Genomic DNA, 20,209 nt, shown 5'->3' on the forward strand with positions numbered 1-20,209 from the left:
AGTTCTTCTGCAGGAACTAAGGCCCCCACCCAGGTGGAGAATGGTAACTTCAGGGTGAGTATAAGATTCCTGAAACACTGCCCTGTTACCTCACCACCAACCAATCAGAAGGAAGTCTGAACACAGTGGAAGATAACAAAGACTCTGACTCCCCCCTCCCCAAACGATTAATGTGATTAACTTCCCCTTTCCCCCTTTAAAAACTTTCATGGTCAAGCAGAACCTTTAGATTTGGTTCTCGGACCCGAGTCCACCTTCTCCAGGTTGCCAGCCTCCTGAATAAAGCAACCTTTCCTTTTCAACCAACAACTGTCTCTTGAGTATTAGCTTTCAAGTGGCAAGCAGCAGAACCTGAGTTTGGGAACAACTCTAGTATTCTTTGATGTTTAGATCCATTATAAGACAGACTGTGGTCAAAACATGGGAAAAAAGTTTAAATTTCCCAAGTGTGGGGATTCACTAGACCCTCAGAGTTCATATACAAATTATTTTAAATTAAAGACATTAGAGATTGAACATACACAAAAAGGAGCCTTTTCAGAGTTTTCCTTATCTTATTAAAAGCAGAAACTTTCTCAAGTGAAGCTGCCATGAATCTCTTCCTTGGGAGAGTTTTATAGCCATGAGAAAAGGAGAAAAAGAAGAAGAAGAAGAAAAACACTAGCATCTACATAAACACACATTACCACAAACTTTCTTTGTCTCCTGTTTACCCTCCCTAGAAACCTGCTCCTTGTTCCCAAAGAAGTATTTTCTCCCTCCTCACGCATGAAGTGAGGTACATAAAACCTCATCTCTAGCTGCTCAGGGAGCAACTTCTTTTGTTTGCGCTCATACGCATATACTTTATTCTTTCTAAAATACTTAGTGAAATATTTTATTCTTTCTACTGTTAAAAACTGGTTTTGGGGTTTTTGTTTTGTTTTGTTTTTTGTTCAGTTTAATTTGAAAGTCGTCAATTAGTAAATCTAAGAGGGCAGAGAAAAACATTTTTCCTTCTCAAGAAGGGAATAAACATGATCAAGATTACACTGATAATTATGATTGGTTAAACTTTATTTTATTTTATTCTATTCTATTCTATTTTACTTTATTATTTATTTATTTATTTTTGGCCTCAATGCACAGCTTGTGGGATCTTAGTTCCCTGACCAGGGATTGATCCCGGGCTCTGGGCAGTGAGAGCACAGAGTCTTAACCCCTGGACTACCAGGGAATTCCCCTGATTGGTTAAATTTATGGGGTATAAAGATTTTTTCTTAAAGTCCTTCTTTAATTGTTCTAAATTTTCCATGTCTGTTTATTATATCTAGTACAGTTGAAAGTATAATAGGAGTAGCAAATGACACATGAGACAACTTTGGTGGTCCACAAATACATTTTTTAAATCATACTTTAAATGTATGAATTGAGTATATATAGAAGACTCTTAATTTAACATAAATTATTTAGAAAACACAACTGGTTCATCAAACCTACTATTTTTTTTTTTTTTTTTGCGGTACGCAGGCCTCTCACTGTTGTGGCCTCTCCCATTGCGGAGCACAGGTTCCAGACGCGCAGGCTCAGCGGCCATGGCTCACGGGCCCAGCCGCTCTCCGGCATGTGGGATCTTCCCGAACCGCGGCACGAATCCGTGTCCCCTGCATCGGCAGGCGGACTCTCAACCACTGCGCCACTAGGGAATCCCAAACCTACTATTTTAAGATTATGATTGTGTAGGGGAGCAGAATTTACCACCCCCAAATATGTCTCTTTGGCATAGGATTATTTCAGGCTGATTATTTTTAAGACACTGCACACACAGAAGTTTTGAAAACTGGGTAAAAGTTACCCCTCTGTATGAGTCATTTACCTGTACTAGGGAAATCTCCATTTGTAAAGGTGTCTCTCTGGCTGTACCAGAAAGAGGGAGATGAACTTATCTCTAGAAACTTATCATGCAGATGGCAACAATTTAAATCTGCATATCAACTTTACCCTTGTTTACTGAGCTCTTTCAGGTAACCTCCCATAACTGACCTTCTACCCTCTACATCTTCTTTTGTGTTTAGCTGAAGATGGTAATTAAGGTGAGGGCTTCTGCCATTCTGGAGTAGAGTTACCCTATTTTCCTGAGTTTCTCCCATGTATACAGAAGGTATATATGTGACGAAACTTTTGTTTGTGTTTCTTCTGTTAATCTGTTTTTTATCAATGTGATTATTAGATCAGCCAAAGAATCTAGAAGGGTAGAATGGAAAAATTTCCCACCCCTACAACTGCTTAGGATGTACTTTTTAAAAAAGACTGCATCAATCTAAAGTTTAAGAAAAATATTGAATGAATACCATTTTATGTGATATTGGATGTGTTACTGGCAGAATGGCGATTTCCTCAGTTCTTGCCCTTCTCAAGAGAAATAATTCAGTCTAGAGGCATAGAGCAGTTTTAAATAGCAAGAGTTTTATTAAGCAGAGTGAAAGTACACTCCTGAGAAAGGATTAGAGTGGGCTGTCTGGAAACCAGAAGTAGTCTCGCAATGGGGCAGGGTTAGGATTTTTAGAGTGGTGGTCCCTCCTTGTGTCCTGCATCATTTAACTGACAAGTTGATTGACAGCTTTAAGTTATATAACTTTTCTCCTAGTGTGCAGGTGCTTACCCATAAGCACCGAAGCAAAACCCACGTGGGTGGGGGGAGGCAAAAACCGCAATACTAATTTATTAGAAATATGGCACAATGAACCCTGGATTACCTTGAGTCACCTTTTAGGTCTTGGTGCACCTGTGCCAACCTGTGCTGGCAGGTTTACCTTGCTTGGTCCTGATATGGCTGGAAACTTAGCAGTGGTCCTTGACTAGAAGAGGGAAGATCTCTGGGCATGCTCTGATTACCAGTGTCCACATGGGGAGGGAAAGATGACCCCATTCAGGATGGGATGGGACCCACTCAAGTCTGACTACCTACCTAACAGATGTGGCAAAAAAGTCTGTAATATCCCAGAAGCAGTATTTCTATACTTGCATGTCACTCAACCTTACCTCTCATATGTTACAGCCAAGTCACTGTAATAGACAAAGTATAATGTTTTCTATCCTAAGTCTTTCAGTTTGTCAGCAACAAATCTATTACTATTCTCTGCTTCTTTGGGTTATTGTTGCCACTCCATAACATGGATACAACTGCATTAGAGAGGGTGCATATTTACCAAAATACACAATATAGGCTTTTGTCTTATACTGGGAAAAGAAATTGCTGACAAAGTGTTGAGCTATAAAATCTCGATTTTTAAGTGGAAACTAAAAAAAAAAAAAGAAAAAGATCAGATAACCTACTGTGGAGGGGAAAAAATAATTTTCCTCTACCCTTTTAGGTTCTTAGATAAAACCCCTCAGTAGTAAAAGACAGATTAACAGGAGTAAAACAAACAGTTTAATAACATGTATACTTCCTGTGTACAGGGGAGATAACCAGGAAAACTGAGTAACTCCCCAAAATGGCCCAAATCACCACCTTGAATACCATCTTCAGCTAAAGACAAAAGATGTTGGGAGGGGAAAGCCAAATTTTCAGTGGAAGCACAGTAAACAAAAGGTATGTTTGTTATGCAGATTTAAATCTAAGCCTTCTCCATTAATAAGAGTTTCTAAGATTTAGAGTCATCCTTGTCTTCCTGGTACAGACCGAAAGACACCCTTAAAATTGGAGATTTCCCTTGTAAATGTAAATTGCTTCTACTGGTTTTCAGAGCTTCTTTTCTGTCTGCTGGGTTTTTTTGTTTGTTTTGTTTTTTATTACTTAGCCTAAAATAATTCTTATGCTTGCTGAAATAAAATTCATAATTTATGGCAAGATGAGAAAATTCCCTCCCCTTTAGTGTGTATTGCACATCTGCATTATTCAGACCTCCTTAGGAAAAAATATTCCTTCTAATCCATCAATGGTCACAACTCCTTAGGAGATAACCTTCCTTCTTAATCTTGTAAGGAGTCATGATGACCCATGACCCACTACTCTTTGTACCTATAGATCTAGGTTGTGTAAACTGTGTAAAATATGTCATTTAATGTACAGCCCTCTGTCTCAAAAACCTATATAACTGTGCTTTGACCTCTAATGGGCAGAACAGTTCTGCAAGCTCTCTGAGAGGTTGTTCCTGAGTTATAATCCTCAGTTTGGCTCAAATAAAAATTTCCATAACTTTCTTAGATCACTTTATTCATTTTTTTTGTCAGCATGCTAAAGAGGCATATTTTAGAGTGACACATTCTGCTTCCCTTTACTACTACTGGGAGCAGAGATATAGTAACAAAAACTACCAACATGTTTTATGTGTACATGGAGATTCCCCAGAATTTGCCACCAATAAATATATCATGTTATAATGAAATATGAAAATAGGCCTCATGCACATTCCTAACTTGCAAGCCTCTGGAAGGTGTTGTTAATCCATGATGCTCTTTTTCCAGTTCAGAACCAAATTTGATCTTAAAATACTGTCTAAAGCAAAGCCCCTGACAATTAAGATAAAAACCGAAAAGAAAGGAATATTTTACTCTTTCTAGTATAATGCTGCTGCTCACAACTCTTCTGAATAAAGGAAATAACATTCTAAATTGGGAGTGGTATAAATAAAACATAATTATTTACATAAATATTTTATATGATTTCATTAAATTTACATTTGCATTCATTGTTATGTGAAAATCCAGTACATATTAAAAACTAATCCCCAAAATCCTTCCTTCTCCTCTTCTATTTTCCTTCATTTCTTTTCTATCATTTTAAAAATAAGGTAACACTTTAAAATTTTAGACATTTAAAAATAAGATATTGGGCTTCCCTGGTGGCGCAGTGGTTGAGAGTCCGCCTGCCGATGCAGGGGACACGGGTTTGTGCCCTGGTCTGGGAAGATCCCACATGCTGCGGAGCAGCTGGGCCCGTGAGCCATGGCCGCTGAGCCTGCGCGACCGGACCCTGTGCCACAACAGTGAGAGGCCCGCATACCGCAAAAAATAAAATAAAATAAAAAATAAGATATCATTAATTTAGGAAACTGTGACTGTAACTGGCAAGCAAGAATGTATCTCTTTCAAAGTTAACCAAGTTTGACGGTTTCATTTGTATTTTCTCAATGTGCGTTATTATTTCACATATCATTTATATATTTGCTAACATTAAACATTTAACTATATGAAACCTTTATTTAGCTTCCATAACCATTGTGAGTATAGTTATGCAAGTAATTGCAGGTGATACAAAGAATAATCCAGTATAAAAACTGACATGCAGGAATTTAAAAGCAGAGAGATAACTACAACGTAGACTCAAAGAGCCACAAAGAATATTCATCAGAGTGTGAGATTTGACCTAGCTGAAACATTCTCTCAACGCCTCATAAGGAAGTGGTATTGACCTTGTCACTGAATCACTGAATACTTAGCATCTTTATTCAAAGCCTCCAATCATCTGGTCTCATAACATCACAATACAGTATTATAACATGATATCTGACATATCAAAGACATGCATTTTTAAAATTAATTATTTAATAAATAAGTAGAAAATTTCATCAATATATTGTAAGGAAGAACTATTCTTTAATTTGTTTCAGAAAAGGGATCTGTGCCTAGTAGAATTTCAAAGAAAGTTACTTTTATAAATAGCTCAGAGACAACTAACTCATTGTCACAATCCACTTTTTACAAAGCACATTTTTATAAAACTGCAAATATTTCAACTATGAAAATGTTAGAGAAATAAAACACCTCTAACCATCAAATGATAAGACTTCAATTCCTTCATCTCAATAGAAAGGCTTTCTTGCTATAAAATAGTTTAATTGCACACTATTCTTTGATCAAACTAGAGATAAATGCTAATTTTTAATTCACCTAGTATCTGCTCTATATTTAGAACTGTATTAAGTCAAATATTGGTTATGTGGAGTGGAGCCAGGAAAAATCTGGACTCTAACAAATACTGTGAAATTATATGAAACTGGTTTTAAAAATGAGTATGAGACAAAAATGCTGATGTTCAGATTTATTTTTGAGGCAATGTCATAGGAGCCTTGGAATAAAGAGACTTCTAACACTTACATACTTAGTATTCAAGTAGTTTGTAGTTGACAAAATGGCTAAAGGCACCTACCAGACTCACTCATAGATACATATATTAAGTACTCTTTCATTACCTTATCTAGTATTTGCAGTAGAGAAAGCAAAAAAAAAAAAAAAAAAAAAAATGGCAACATAATTAGAGTTGCCTTGAGTCTTTTGACTCTAACTCAGTTACCTAAGACCTTGGAGGAATCTGACATGCTTCTGTTCACCAATGGAAGATGGTCTATCACCAACTGAAATTTTAAAACTTACCCTGGTAACTTGATTCTGTTAGATTTCTTTATTCGAAAAAGAAAATAACAGCAACAAGTTTGCCTGGATCTAAATCACTTTAGAAGTGTGTTCCTTTTTTCTTTTCTTTTCTTTTTCTTGAAAGTGTCTTTTTTGTTTAACTAATTTTCCTTAGCTTTTATGCATACTAGTAAACAGAATACTATCATTTTGCTTACTTATAAAATTTTCAAGCAATATCTTCATTACTTGAAAATTTTATAAATAGTTCTTAAACCATCAACAATTATCCTCCTATTTCAGTCTTACTCTCCAGAATATGCCCAAGAAACTGGCAAAACTAAAAACAATGGTTGTAATATTAGCACTTATTCCACATATCAGTAGGAGGTAGACATGAGGAAAGGTCAGGATAGGGGTTATTCTGAAAAGTGATTTATATAGTTTGAAATATGAAAGTATAGAAAGTAATTTTTATATCCAAACCTATATAATTGCAATGTTTTGAAGAAGAGCAGAATATGCCACCCCAAAATATGCTACATTGGCATATTGAGTATTTTACATTAAAGTTTCTTAAGAAACAGCCAGTGCAAGGAGGACATTTTGATCATCTTTTGTCCCCCTGAAAGCAGGACATAGATCTTCCATATGAAAAGAACCCTCCCTGTACCAGGAGAATAGAGGGCATCATTATCACCAGAAATAGGGAACTTAGGGCCAAGAGGCTGTGTAAAAGTACCATGGTCCTTTCTAATGTGATACCCTGAGCCCAAACCTCTTTGCCTTGTAAATTCTTCAGAAATTTGTAGTTTCCTTGTCTAAAAGACAGCCTGCTTTGGTCACTTTTTTCAGTCTCATATTTTTTTATGGAGCTCCTACACATACATTATTAAATTTGTTTTTCTCTTGTTAATCTGTGTTATGTTAATTTAATTTTTAGGCCAGCCAAAGAACTGTAAAAAATTCAACAAACTTCAGTTAAACAGAGTCAGGAGACCAGAAGGGGGAGCCCTCACACTTTGCAAGGACAGCATAGCTCAACAAGAAGAAGAACGCCTCCTCTTCCATCCTTACAACAGCTCAGCTAATGAAAAGCCATGGTCTCTTTGTTTACTATAGCTCTCCCAACTTCTTATCTCCCCCTCTCTCTCCTTCCCTTGTTTTGTAGGGACTTGCACATGGCTCACCGTGGTTGTAGACCCCAAATTGCAATTCCCTTCTTATCCCAAATAAACCCATTTTTGCTGGAGAAATAACGGGCAGTCTATTTATTTTAGGTCAACAGAACCTGGAAGGGAAGAAGGAAAAAGTTTTTCATCCCTACAGTTTACACACTTTTTTTGCATACTCGAGTCCATTAAGAGAAAAGAGAGAGCTGAGAAAGATATAGTATCATATATTTTTTAAATACAGTATCTTGTTATGAAAGATAGTTATGTCCCTTCTCTAGATTTTTGATGTATGTGAAAATATGGAATAGCACTGCTAATTGACAGAATAATTCAAAGAGTATTCTTGCTATGAATCTTAATGAAATGTAAATCTTTTCTTTCTGACAATTATTTAAGGGCTCTTGAGTAGTTAAGAGCCCTTAAGATTTCCCTCAGGATAACCATAATACAGAAAGAGTTGGCTTGAAGATATCGATGTATAGAGATGGGTTTGATTTTTTTATGATTTAGGGTAATATCAAAATTGGAGTTTGTGGTGACAGAATGTATCAGAAGTTTCAACAAAAGGAAACCCCTGACTTTTGTACTTCTTTGAACTTCCTTTCCTAGATTTTTTTCTTTTTTCTGGAATTTCATTGCCTCATTGGCTATTCATATTTTTTAAAAAACGGTGTGGGTAATACTGTTGCAAAAATTCTAAAGAAAATAAGTGACAAGTTTTCTAATGTGGGTCACCCAAAACTCTTGCAATTTATTTAAGAATCATAACATGTTCACATGGATAAAAAATCATAACATGCTCACAACTACAAGAAATTTGAATGATTCCTTTTGCAAATCAATCAAATCTTTGTACTCTAAGCAAAGCCAGGCCAAATCTGAGTAATGTTCAGTAATTTATCATCAGACCTCTAGCTTCTTAGAAACCATCTACTTTAAAGTCCAAATTGATTGCTCATATTTCAGCTCTTCTTATGACTCCAAGATAATAAGTAGGTTTTTAATTGACATAGTTTACATTGTACATTGGTTTACATACCATCAATAAAATAATAATAACTACAAAGAATATAAAATAATAATTAGAAGATATTTTAATATATGGGTATCATTATTCTATATAAATATAAGAATATAAATTGTATAGATATTGATATATATGAGTAAGTAAATGTTTAACAGCCAACTGAGACAAGCAGTCCCGACTGAGGCTTGAGATAGATGGGTCCCAGGCAAGACATTTACAACTAGCCTCCTGTTTATACTTTGAGATAGAAATAACAACAGGAACAGGATGAATAGCTAGACTTTGTCTCCTGTGGACACTGTAAGATAACAGTAATGGCAGGGGAGGGAGGGGCTAAGTCTTCCTGGGGTAAAAGATAAGGAGGTCACAACTCCCTTACTCTTGGGGTCAGGGAGACCTCCCAAATTACACTTGCACAGAAAGTTTCCTCAGGAAACGGGGTGCCAGACAACAGTAAGTTTTGCTAACTTCCCTGAGCCCCTCACACTGAAATCCATCTTGGCTAAAGAGGGCGAAGGCACATGGGGAGGGCCCTGAGACAAATCAGATAGGGGTAAAAGCAAGACGACTGGTCAGAGGAAAACAAAGACCTGGAAGCCTGCCCCCTTATAAATGACTTAAACTTCCCGAAGATGTGACTCTTACTGAGCCTGCCCATGTGTCTATCCACAATATTCCTCTCTTGTCCTCCAAAGGGGACAAAAGCCAGGGCAGTGTTGCAGCCAGGGTTGAATCCCTGGTTGGGGAACTGAGACCCCGTGTCAAGCTGCCGCAGCCATGGCTACACCACAGGGCCCCCAAGAACGTGACTTGGAGCATTTGTCACTTTCCATACTGTAAATATCTCCCACCATGGCCACAAATGAGGTCACTGTACTTGGAGTTGGAAAGAGATGTCCAAAATTGGCCCTCAAAGCAAGCGTGAGCCACCTTTTCAGCTCCAATAAGCCACTGTCTTAAGTAAGTTATATATCTAAAATGTAGAGGAAATAGGCATTTTTCTTTATAACTTGTGGGAATGTGATGTGCTGCAACAATTTGGAAGATAATATGGCATTACCTACTAAGATGAAAAGTATATGTATATGTATGTATGTATATACATATATATACATGAATATATACAATTTTTCTCATAGTAACTTTATCTTTTAATTATCTATTCATGAACAAGTAAGTACTGGTACTTAAGAGGTTTATGTAATACTGTAATGATATCAGAATATATTCCAAGCATTAGTTTAAGCACATTTTTGTTTGCTAACTTGCTAATCCTCACAAGAACCCTATGTGGTATATTTCATTAATATCCCCATTTTACTACTTAGAAAACTGACATACAGAGTATACCAAAAGTCACACGCTAGGAAATGGCAGAACTAGGATTTGAATTTGGGCAATGTGGTTCTAGAATTCATGCTTTTACCACTATACTATACTCCCTGCCTCTCAGGACAATCATGAGATTAGCTATCAGTTCTGTGCCAAAAACCAAAAATAAACAAAAAAACCTTAAGTATAGTTGAATAAATTGTGATATATCCTAATTTTAGTATATTATATAACTTTTAAAAGGATATAATCTGAAAACTTTTAAAAACACTAAAAATCTTATAACTTCCTATATTTAGCATTCACATTTTGTATCACATAATTTACATTTGTATAAAAATTACTATTACAGATAAATTCATGTCTTCATTCAATTTCTCACCAATTCCATTCCTTCCTTTCGAGGATCCATGTATATCCTGTTATTTCATAATTTTATCCTTGAAATGCTAAAATCTTATCAGTCTTTCCCCAGTTATGAGTAGTCTAGCAAATTGGATTTGAATTGTCCCAGATGTCTTTATAAATAGTTTAAAGTAGATGACAAGTCAGAAGATTTATTTTATATTTCTTTAAAAAAAAACACCTCATTTTAAATTGCACAATAAAAATTAGCTTTCAAATCCATTCCATAGCAATCTGACTTTTCTGTAAATTTTATTAGAGATTCTGAGTCAGAAAGGAAAATTGTACCTTTTCTCCACATTTTCATTTACATAGGAAAAAAAGGGGTTCAGTGTTTTTGAGGAATGATGAGGGGCCCTCTTTAAGAGGTTTTACTTTTTCCTACATCTATAGTTTCTACTCTAGTCTCTGCTACTGAGCCCTAAGACAACCCACATTGAATTGGAAAAAAAGAAACAAAACAAGTATTTTGAATGAAAGTCTAGAAATCTGTCTTCAAAAAACTAGATTTCTATCTATACCTACCCACACACATATACTATATATGTAAACATGCATGCCCTTTCTGCTGAAATATCTCTAAAAAAGACAAAACATGGCCACTTAGCAACACTTTCTCGCATATAAACTTGTTCAGAACAGCTGATGGAGGATATTTCCTTTTGCCACTCCCTCTTGTCTTTCTGTTCAGCTATAAAAATATGATTACAATGCTTAGGGGTTATTAAAGGTACAGGCTGGCTTCAGAGTCTAACTACCTTTTCAGAATATGGCCCTGCCACTTATTATAGGAATTTTTTCAATGTCAGATGCTATCTGTCGCCAGCCCTGTTAGATTTTTTTTTACTGAAATACTAGCCCAATTCTCCTCCTTCCTAACAAATTATTATTATTTTTTCAATATGCCCAGCCCCAGGAGACGAACCATACTTGCTTGTCATCCAGAGATGATTGTCTCATTCCCCTTTACCACCTACAGACTTCCTTAACTTTACCGTCTGCTATGCTGACTCATATTCCTGTTCTGTGTGGGGAAGCTGGGTGGGAAGGAGCTTCCTCTCAGATAAAAGCAGACAGAATCAATGAACTTAAGAAGTTCTAGTTTTACCACCCTTATACTCAGACTTGAATTGCAGCCGTGATGCTTATGGTGCTGGTATTCACTAGCACCAGAGCCATAAGCATCACAACTGCAAATGGGACATAAGGCATTGGAAAAACAACCAAATTTCAGGAAAAGACGGATTTTAAGGACAGAGGGAACCTGAGTCCTTGGTGATATACTTGAACTGTCAAATCAACTCTTGAACCACATAAATCTAAGAATTTTATTAAAATAATAATGATAATGACAATAATAATGTTATACAAGCAATTGTTTTTCAGGTTTTCTGTTACTGCAGTCCATATATGTGGGTTATGATCATAGTAGCTTAGATGTAGTGAGCAACTACTCAATAAAAGATAAATGATTCAATAAATGATTCAACAGTTCTCTACCTTTAGTGTACTTTGAAGTTCCCTGGGGAGCTAATAAAAAATGCAGGTATTCCACTTCTACCTTCTGAAATTTTTATTCAGAGGGTCTGAGGTTGTGTCCAGGAACCTGCATTTCTTATACACTCCCAAGGTGATTCTGCTGCAGTCATTCGGTGGATCATGCTTTGAGAAATACTTCAGTATGAGCTAAAAACAAATTATTGAAGTGTATGAGTGATTCAAAGAGTGAAGAATACAGTGAGTGGGAATAATCTTCCTACCCCATTCCATCCCATTTCCTATTCAGAAGACTATAATATACAAATTACACTGAGTGCAGGGCTACCCTGTTGAGGTCACAGTGAGCACATACATTCTGGGCAAGTTCTGTACTTCATAAATTCAGAAGAGGAAAGTAAGAGAAATTAAACACTCACATTAGCTTGGATGATGACAAAGTAGCGAGTCTTGTCTTCGTAGTTGAGCCTCTTCCTTAACACTACATCTCCAGTCAACATAAGGGGGATTGCAAAGGTGTCATTGGATGTCTGCAAATAGGTAAAGATACACATTTGAGATCATCTGAACATAAGATGAATTAGACAATCTTATATTTCAGTTTAGTCCCCTAGAAAATTATAGACAACATGTTCATCATCTGAAAACAGGATGTGAGTGTAAGCTTCAGATTTAATATTCTTATGTCCAAAAACTTGTCATTCTGATCAATAGGTCTCACTTTTGATAATGATAACCAGGAAACTTACTTCTTGTAAGTTTTTCATATATTATTAGGGTTACCCATCAACAGCCCTGGGATACTTCTAAGCCCAGATATCTGAAAAATCTTTCCTATTACCATATTATCTTTTCACAATTTTTTTTTAAACACCGAAGAGTTCAAAGATTGCAATTTGTGATTTCTACCTAATATCCCTTTTCGACATTGGTGCCCATTCTGTATTCTCAGTATTTTCAAGTACTGTATTAAATACAACTATTAACTTGAAACTTTGTGTTTTTGTGAAAAAGAATGTGCTGTAGCTTGTTTTTTGTTTGTTTGTTTGTTTTGTTTTGTTTGTTTTTCCAAGCCTCAGAACTGCTGTTCATTAGTTAAGTCTCCTATCCTGACAGGGGTTGAGTTTCTTCTTGGCAACATGCAGGTTATAAGGGCAACTTCCAAAGTGCCTTCCAGCAATACTGCTGTGGCATGAGCAGCCCTCACTGTAAGACAGTATAGTCATTCCTCAAGGGAATATAATTTAGGAGATCTGTCTCTCAGTCTTAAAAAGACCTTACATCACTTTTTTGTTTTAGTGCCATTTTGAAGACTGATAAAATAGTCTCTAAATTATGACAACAAGTCAGTTTTACTTTTAGTATTGGAACTTTTTTGGTTGATTGTTTTGTGCAGTGGTAGGTGTGCAAGTGATTGTGGGCAGCAGATGAAATACTTAGATTCTTCAGAAAAAGGAGGAGGAGGTGGGGGAGAGGGAGGGGGAGAGGCAAAGCAGAAGGAAGAAAGCAGAAGAAGAGGGGAAGGGAAGGAAGAAAGAGTGTGTGCATGCTTGTCTGTGTGTGTCTGTGTTTATACACTCAGCTGACACAAGGGGAGTTACTTAGAAACAGCGTTAATGAGAGAACAGCTGACTCAAATCTTCTATCTCAAGTTCATTTGGGGGAATGTGGGCAAATTAACCTTCAATATCTAGAGTTGTGATCTCTCCCTCTCCATCTTTTTCTCCCTCCTTCTGTGACCCCCTCTCTTTCTCGTACACACACACAGAGTATACAATTGATAGATATTTTTTAATGATTTATTCTGTGTTCATGCAATTGGCTTTGCAGGTCTTTCTTGGATTCAGTCATTTAAAAAGTAACATTTTAAAACATAAATATAGAAAATGTGCCATAAAAGATATTTACAATTAAAAACAGGCGTTTGACATTTTCCCTAAATTTTTGCCTATTTAAACACTGCGGGACTCTAAACTATGCCAGGGAGAGTAAAAATTGTTTAATCTAAATATCTAAGTTAGTTATGGGGAATACTTTAGTTGATAATTGCCATATACACTGTAAAACACAACTCAGTGTGTTGTTATAGGGTTGTTAACTTTCAAAGACTCAATAACTGTAGAGACATATATCAATTCTAGCGTGTTTATGAAATATACGGTGGGTTGCTTACCGAAACGCCACCTCATCCTTGGAGTCAGAACTCCAAATGAGTTCAGATAATTGGTGGCTTTGTGCTTTAGGGGAGGCTATGACCCTAAGTGGGGTGAGTTTTGACAAATCTAATCCTACCATGGAAAATCCACACTCTTTGCCAGTGATTGTTTTGGAAATGTACGTGAGAGCTAATTCTAAATAATCTGAAGAGTTTTTCTTAATTGTAAAGAGAGAGAGAGACAAGAAAAAAAAGTGTTCCCTTCTCTGCTTACAGATGCTTTTATAAGGATGTAAAACCTGGAACCATCAGCAGCCATTTTGGAACTATTGAAACAGTTAATCTAGAAGTAAACAAAATGCTGAAAATGGAAGAGCAGAAAATGAAAAGAAGCTGGCTCTGTGATATCTGAGTTGCTTAACAAATCCTGATACCTCCCCTTCTCTGAACAACCTGTTACAAGAGATAATACATGACTTTGTTGGCAAAGTCACTTTAAATTCAGTTTTCTATTATTTGCAACTGAAAGCACTTTGATAAATGATTATCTCCTGCCTATGTGTCCTCATCATGCAGTCCCCTCTCTTTTCCATTTATGCCATGACTCTTTGCAGGTGACATTTGCTTTTAATTTTCTCCTGCCTAAACATTCTATCCCTCATTTCTCTGGATTATAAATCCTGCAAATCCTGCAAATCAGTAAAATCTTATTTGTCATCCAATTTAGGATTAAATCTTTGCTCTTATGTTACATTATTTTTTCCAAACAGCATTTGTTATTTGTGCATTTTCTGCTTTCCCTCACAGATTTCTCAAGGATCTCTCAGTCTATGATGTGGAAATACTTACATTTATATTTCTAACCAAGTAACGTAATGGATGTTTGTGATCCTATTTTAGCTGATAATTTTCATTGGATATTTATAGAATTATTACAAGCATTGTAGTTAGTAATTAAGGATTATATTGTTCTTAAGAAAATTTTTTAATTAAATCTAATTCTTATTAGCTAAGTCCATCTTTTATAGATATCTGAGATTTTAATTGTGCTAGGAGTTTCATAAATACTTATGTTCCAAGAAACATAAGGAGAATATCTGCTTTATGATCAATGCTGTTTATAAATTATTGCATATGAAAAGCCTTTGTGTTAAAATTAACTAACTTACTAATGAAACAAGTATTTATAAAGTATCCATTCTGTCTTGAAAAAACAGAATAATAATCATGAGAAAAATTAGAAACAAAATGTGGATAAATGTTTAGGGTGCTCTTTATTTGTCCTGTAGCAAAAAGAATATTGGATTAGATCAACTCAAAGTAAATGCCCTGCTGTAATGCTATTTCTAAAGCTCTACCTAAGGAGGAAAAAAAGAGCAAAATTTAGTAAGAAAATATGGTTGTTTTTTAAAATTATTATATGATAAGGCAATGTGACAATAATTTTCAAAGTTTAGAGTATATAAGGATCATAGAAATGTATCACTTAGATTGCAGATTCCAAGTCTATTCCTCCAAATTCCAGAAATTCTCAGAAGTCTATATTTCTAACAAAACTCTTGGGTGATTCTCATGTAGAAAGTCTAGGTTTTACTTTGAGAAACACTAGACTAGAAGATAGAAAGGACCAAGTTAAGCATATAAGAGTTTTGGCATTTGCTTGTGATCTCAACTCAATAATAAGCTCCTATAATACATTTTTAAGATGGATAATTATTTCATTTTTCTTTATTTTGGAGCTAGTTGTGTTACGTTAACAAATTGACTTGATGTTAGATTGGGATGAACTTTTAAATATAACTTGAGTGAAGACTCTCAAAGGTAATAACATGTTGAGCATTTAATATTTTGCGATTTTAGTAGTTACTAAAATTGTGCTTTTCTAATTCAATCTGATTCCTTTAATAATAAATAATACGTCAGAAGGATCCCATAACTCTGATATAGATATATGTGTGTGTGAGTGTGCATGTGTATCAGTGTATCAAGAGTATCTCAGTCTTATACTCTTGTCAAAGAACTGTTTGAGGTGGAAAGGGAGGTAGAGTCTGCACCCTCCCTTCCTCTACCATTTATTTTCCTCTCCTCTCATCCTTAGAGATTTGGTTCATCAACAAAGGAGAGGGGTGTAGGAACACAGTCATATCCTTTTTCTTAAGCAACCTACATTTTTTGGAAATAAGGCCCTGACCCTCTTTCTGTTAATTTTGGACACTGCTCTGTAAAGCACGAACTAGCACTTGTTTCTTTGGGTGATGAGAATTTAAATGCTGACCTCTACCTGCCCAGTGTTAATCAGGTCATTCCAATAATGACTAAGCCTCTTAATACCCACAGGCCCCAAACATCTGCTCTCCATCAGGAAAGGTCCACTCACAACTCCCTGGCAGTTTGGTGTCTCAGTAACTGTCAGACAAGGGGCAATTCTCCACTTAGTAAATGAGGGCATAGGGCAGTTTAAATGATTTTATCACTGTTGGAAGGATGAGAAAAAGTGTAGGAAGCATGTGTAATGCCCTTCCTTCACACACACACTCACACTGACTTAAGCAAAGAAGGGAGATGGAATGTTGACACTAACAATTCCGTGTTTCTCCAGAGTTGATTCCATCCCCCCACAGCCCACTTTATTAACCTGTGGGAAGCTGAATTAGTACCAACGTAGATAAAATGACACCTCTCTGCTAGTCCTGTAAGGAGGTGTTGGGCTCCACAGTTGGAGATGATCTGGAAATGGACTATGAGGTACTTAGTGTTATTTGTTCTCAGCTGAGAACTCTGGTAATTCATCATTTTCTAATAAGCAGAAAAGATTCTGTTTGGCTTCTCATACCTATGCTATATTTACAAATACTGTTTTTGATATTATCCATTCAACTGTAAGGACTAGATATTCAGTTCAAAAGAAGAGAGATTTTTGAGACCTGCACACACACAGACACACACATACACATATACATGTATATCTATTTCCTGGTTATCTAATGACAGAACCAAGGTACAAATATGCTTTACTGGGCCTGTAACTGGGAAGTGGTGGGAACTTAGGTAACAAGGAAAACATTTCTCAGTCTCTCAGAGGCTGTTAAGTTCTCTTATTATTGTTTTTCTACATTTTTTTGGAATCTCTCTCTCCCCTCTCTCTCTTTCTTCATCACCTCTAATCTCTCTCTCTCTTTCCCCATTTGTTCATGTTGAACAGGACTGTGACTTTATCTCTTAGTTTGAATAAACAGCACCAACTCTGTGTCCCAATCAGTCTGTAGTTGGTCTTAAGCTTGTCGTGGATTAATCAGGCCACCATGCCATTAGCTGCTGAACCATCCATGGTTTGGTGTGACTCCCCTAATCTGAATTACCTGAAGTGAAAAGTGGAGGATTAAGTAAGATCATGTAGCCCTTGTCTACTCAAAAGGGACTATGATTTGAGCAGCAACATTCGTTTGCTCCTAGTAGAATACCAACACTCTGATAATTGTTTCTCTACTTCATACACACTCATTCCTCCCTGCCACATAAACACACACAAATATGTATATGCACATTTAGGGGTGAAGGAAAGATTACAATGCAGTTCCTGTCACCTTCTTCTAACCAATTTCGTAGGAAATTGTATTTAGAAGTTTCTATTTGGCTTCAAAAGTCCATATGTTATAAATTTAAAATGTCACAGACTCACAGTTAAACAACCTGGGTTCAAAGTTTTACACAACGAAGGACTTTAGGCAATGACCTAATTAAACACAAGTGTTCACAAAGCTCATGCTTTGTGACCACCTAGAGGGGTGGGATGGGAAGGGAGGGAGGGAGACACAAGAGGGAAGAGATATGGGGATATATGTATATGTATAACTGATTCACTTTGTTATAAAGCAGAAACTAACACACCATTGTAAAGCATTTATACTCTAATAAAGGTGTTAAATAAATTAAACAAATAAAATATCCAAATGATACCTATTATATTAATAATTTCCTTTTTCCAAATAAGATAAACTCCCCAAAATGAAAAATTCCACACAATACATGACAAATTATTCTCCTCATTTTTCCTGAATCTTTCTTTTTCCTTTCTTTTCTTTTCTTTTCATGTTTTAAAATATAATTAGTTCAGTGTATTGTAGATGGCCTTAATTTTTATTACCATGAAGGCACAAAAAAATAGTATTTTACAGTAACTGTGATGAGCATAGTACAAATCCTCTTAGTTTGCTCTCTAGCGGACACCAATAATGAGGTATTTACTAAATTATTTTCATCTGAAAATATCAGACGAGAAAGGATAGGTTATGATGCAAGAATAAAACCCCCAAATTAATAGAATTTTTTAAAATTAGAATTTTTTATTTCGTACCCATTCTACATATCTACACTAACACATGTCAGCAAGTGGGCTCTGTTTATGTTTTCACTCAGGGACTCGGGCTAATGCATGTTTCACCTCAACATGTTTTTCTCCAATCACTGCAGCAGTGGGTGGGGAAACGGTGACTTGTATTTGATTCTTTGCGCCCATATCTCATTAGCCAGAGCAAGTAATTTTCTCCAACCCAAAAAAGTTCACTTCTGGCATGTCTCCAAAAAGAGAAAGAGACAGAAAGTTTTGGAAAATAACACAAATGCTTTCGCTTTAAATTTGGTTAATCAGTTAAGCAGTTCTTCATCCCCAAACTTCTTCTTTCTTTATTCTAGATAAAATTCAATAAAAACAATGGCAAAAAAAAAGTGCAATTTAAATTCTTCTGATTTTGTTAATAGGTTAAATAAAAGTGCTTTGTTTCAGTGAAGAGTTTACAACATTTGACAATTTAATTTTTTAAATTTTATTTTGGATAGTAAAAATGTCTGATTCTTATTTATTCCACATCTCCTAGTATAATTGTTCATCTACATCATAAAGGAAATACAGGTGTGGTAAAAAGGATCCTAATAATGCAAATGATTATTTTCAATTTATCCTCTATTAAAACCAGAATAGAACCTTCATTTCCTCTATTTTTTTTTCCACAAACTTAAACAAAAAGACTCAAAAGTGCTTTTCCAAAGTAGATCAGTTTATACGACATTCAAAATGATGATAATAATACTGAACATTATAGTAGGTATGACAGATTCTTAAGGGAGGCCTCTCTATCCCCACTTGCTGACAAGCAACTCATACCTTTGTGTAATCCCCTCCCCTTGAGCGTGGGAAGGACCTCTGACTTGCTTCTAACCAATAGGATATGGCACAGGTGATAAACTGTCACTCTTGTGATTGCCTTATGTCATATAAGACTCCATCCTGCAGACTAGCTCTAGATACTCTCCTTGCAGGTTTAAGGAAGTAAGCAGTCAAGGAACTAAGGGTGGTTTCTAAGAGTTGAGAGCAGCCTCCAGCCAACATATAGCAAGAGGCCAAGGCCCTCTGTCCTACAACAATAACGGAACTAATTCTAACAGCAGTCTGAGTTTACTTGGTAGGGGATTCTTCCCTACTCAAACCTCCAATGAGAACTAATCTGGGCAACATGTAGATTGTAACCACATGAGAACCTAAGCAGTTCAGCTTAGGTTAAGCCACAGAAACTAAACAAAATGAAAGTGTGTTGTTTTAAACCACTAAGTTTGTCATCCAACAGTAGATAACTAATACATTATGCTAATTACCAAGCCTTGTCTAAAGGATTGGTGGTGACATATAGTACTGGTAATTGGTAACTACTACATTTGATGAGTCAATAATTTTAAGTGATATTATATTTTTACTTCTCTGATATTTAGGAACACATTACTATGAGGGTATCCTCATATTAAAAACAATATGCTCACTATAAATGAAAAGATGGGAAACTCACCAAAATTACAAACTATAAAAACTATAAAAATATGGAAAATTTAGACCTGAAGATTATACTATCTGAAATTTAAAAAATAATAAATAAAAAAAGACAATTGGATACATTGGATAGTTTTAAGAATAGAATGGAGATGGCAGAGAACACTGTAACTTTGAATATAGATCAATAGTAAACACCCAGCTTGCAACCAAGTAATTAAAATATGTTGAAAATATATGAACAGAGCCTGTACCTGTGGAACAGTATTTAAATGCCTAATATACCTGTAATTGGAGTCTCAGAGGGAGGAGTCAGGGAAATGGCATGAAAATATTAAACAATAGTGCCTGATAATTTCTTTCACTGGTGAAAGACAAATTTAGAGATTAAAGTTCAGCAAAACCCCTAAAAAAAGACAATTACAAAGAAAACTATACATTGGCATGCTCCCATGGTCAAGTTA

At 35.8% G+C, this 20,209-nt stretch overlaps 1 protein-coding gene across 8 annotated transcripts in view; it reads right to left on the reverse strand.

Moving 5' to 3' along the window:
* PCDH15 (protocadherin related 15) overlaps nt 1-20,209 on the reverse strand; it is a 727,135-nt gene that overhangs the window by 394,169 nt on the left and 312,757 nt on the right. For all 8 annotated transcript variants that reach the window (XM_033841882.2, XM_033841881.2, XM_073793727.1 and 5 more), the window contains one exon: nt 12,192-12,302. In XM_033841882.2, coding sequence (XP_033697773.1) covers nt 12,192-12,302 — 111 coding nt within the window. The remainder of the gene's footprint in view (nt 1-12,191; nt 12,303-20,209) is intronic.

The sequence above is a fragment of the Tursiops truncatus genome, chromosome 16 (assembly GCF_011762595.2).
Source record: "Tursiops truncatus isolate mTurTru1 chromosome 16, mTurTru1.mat.Y, whole genome shotgun sequence".
In the NCBI taxonomy this organism is placed as follows: domain Eukaryota; kingdom Metazoa; phylum Chordata; class Mammalia; order Artiodactyla; family Delphinidae; genus Tursiops; species Tursiops truncatus.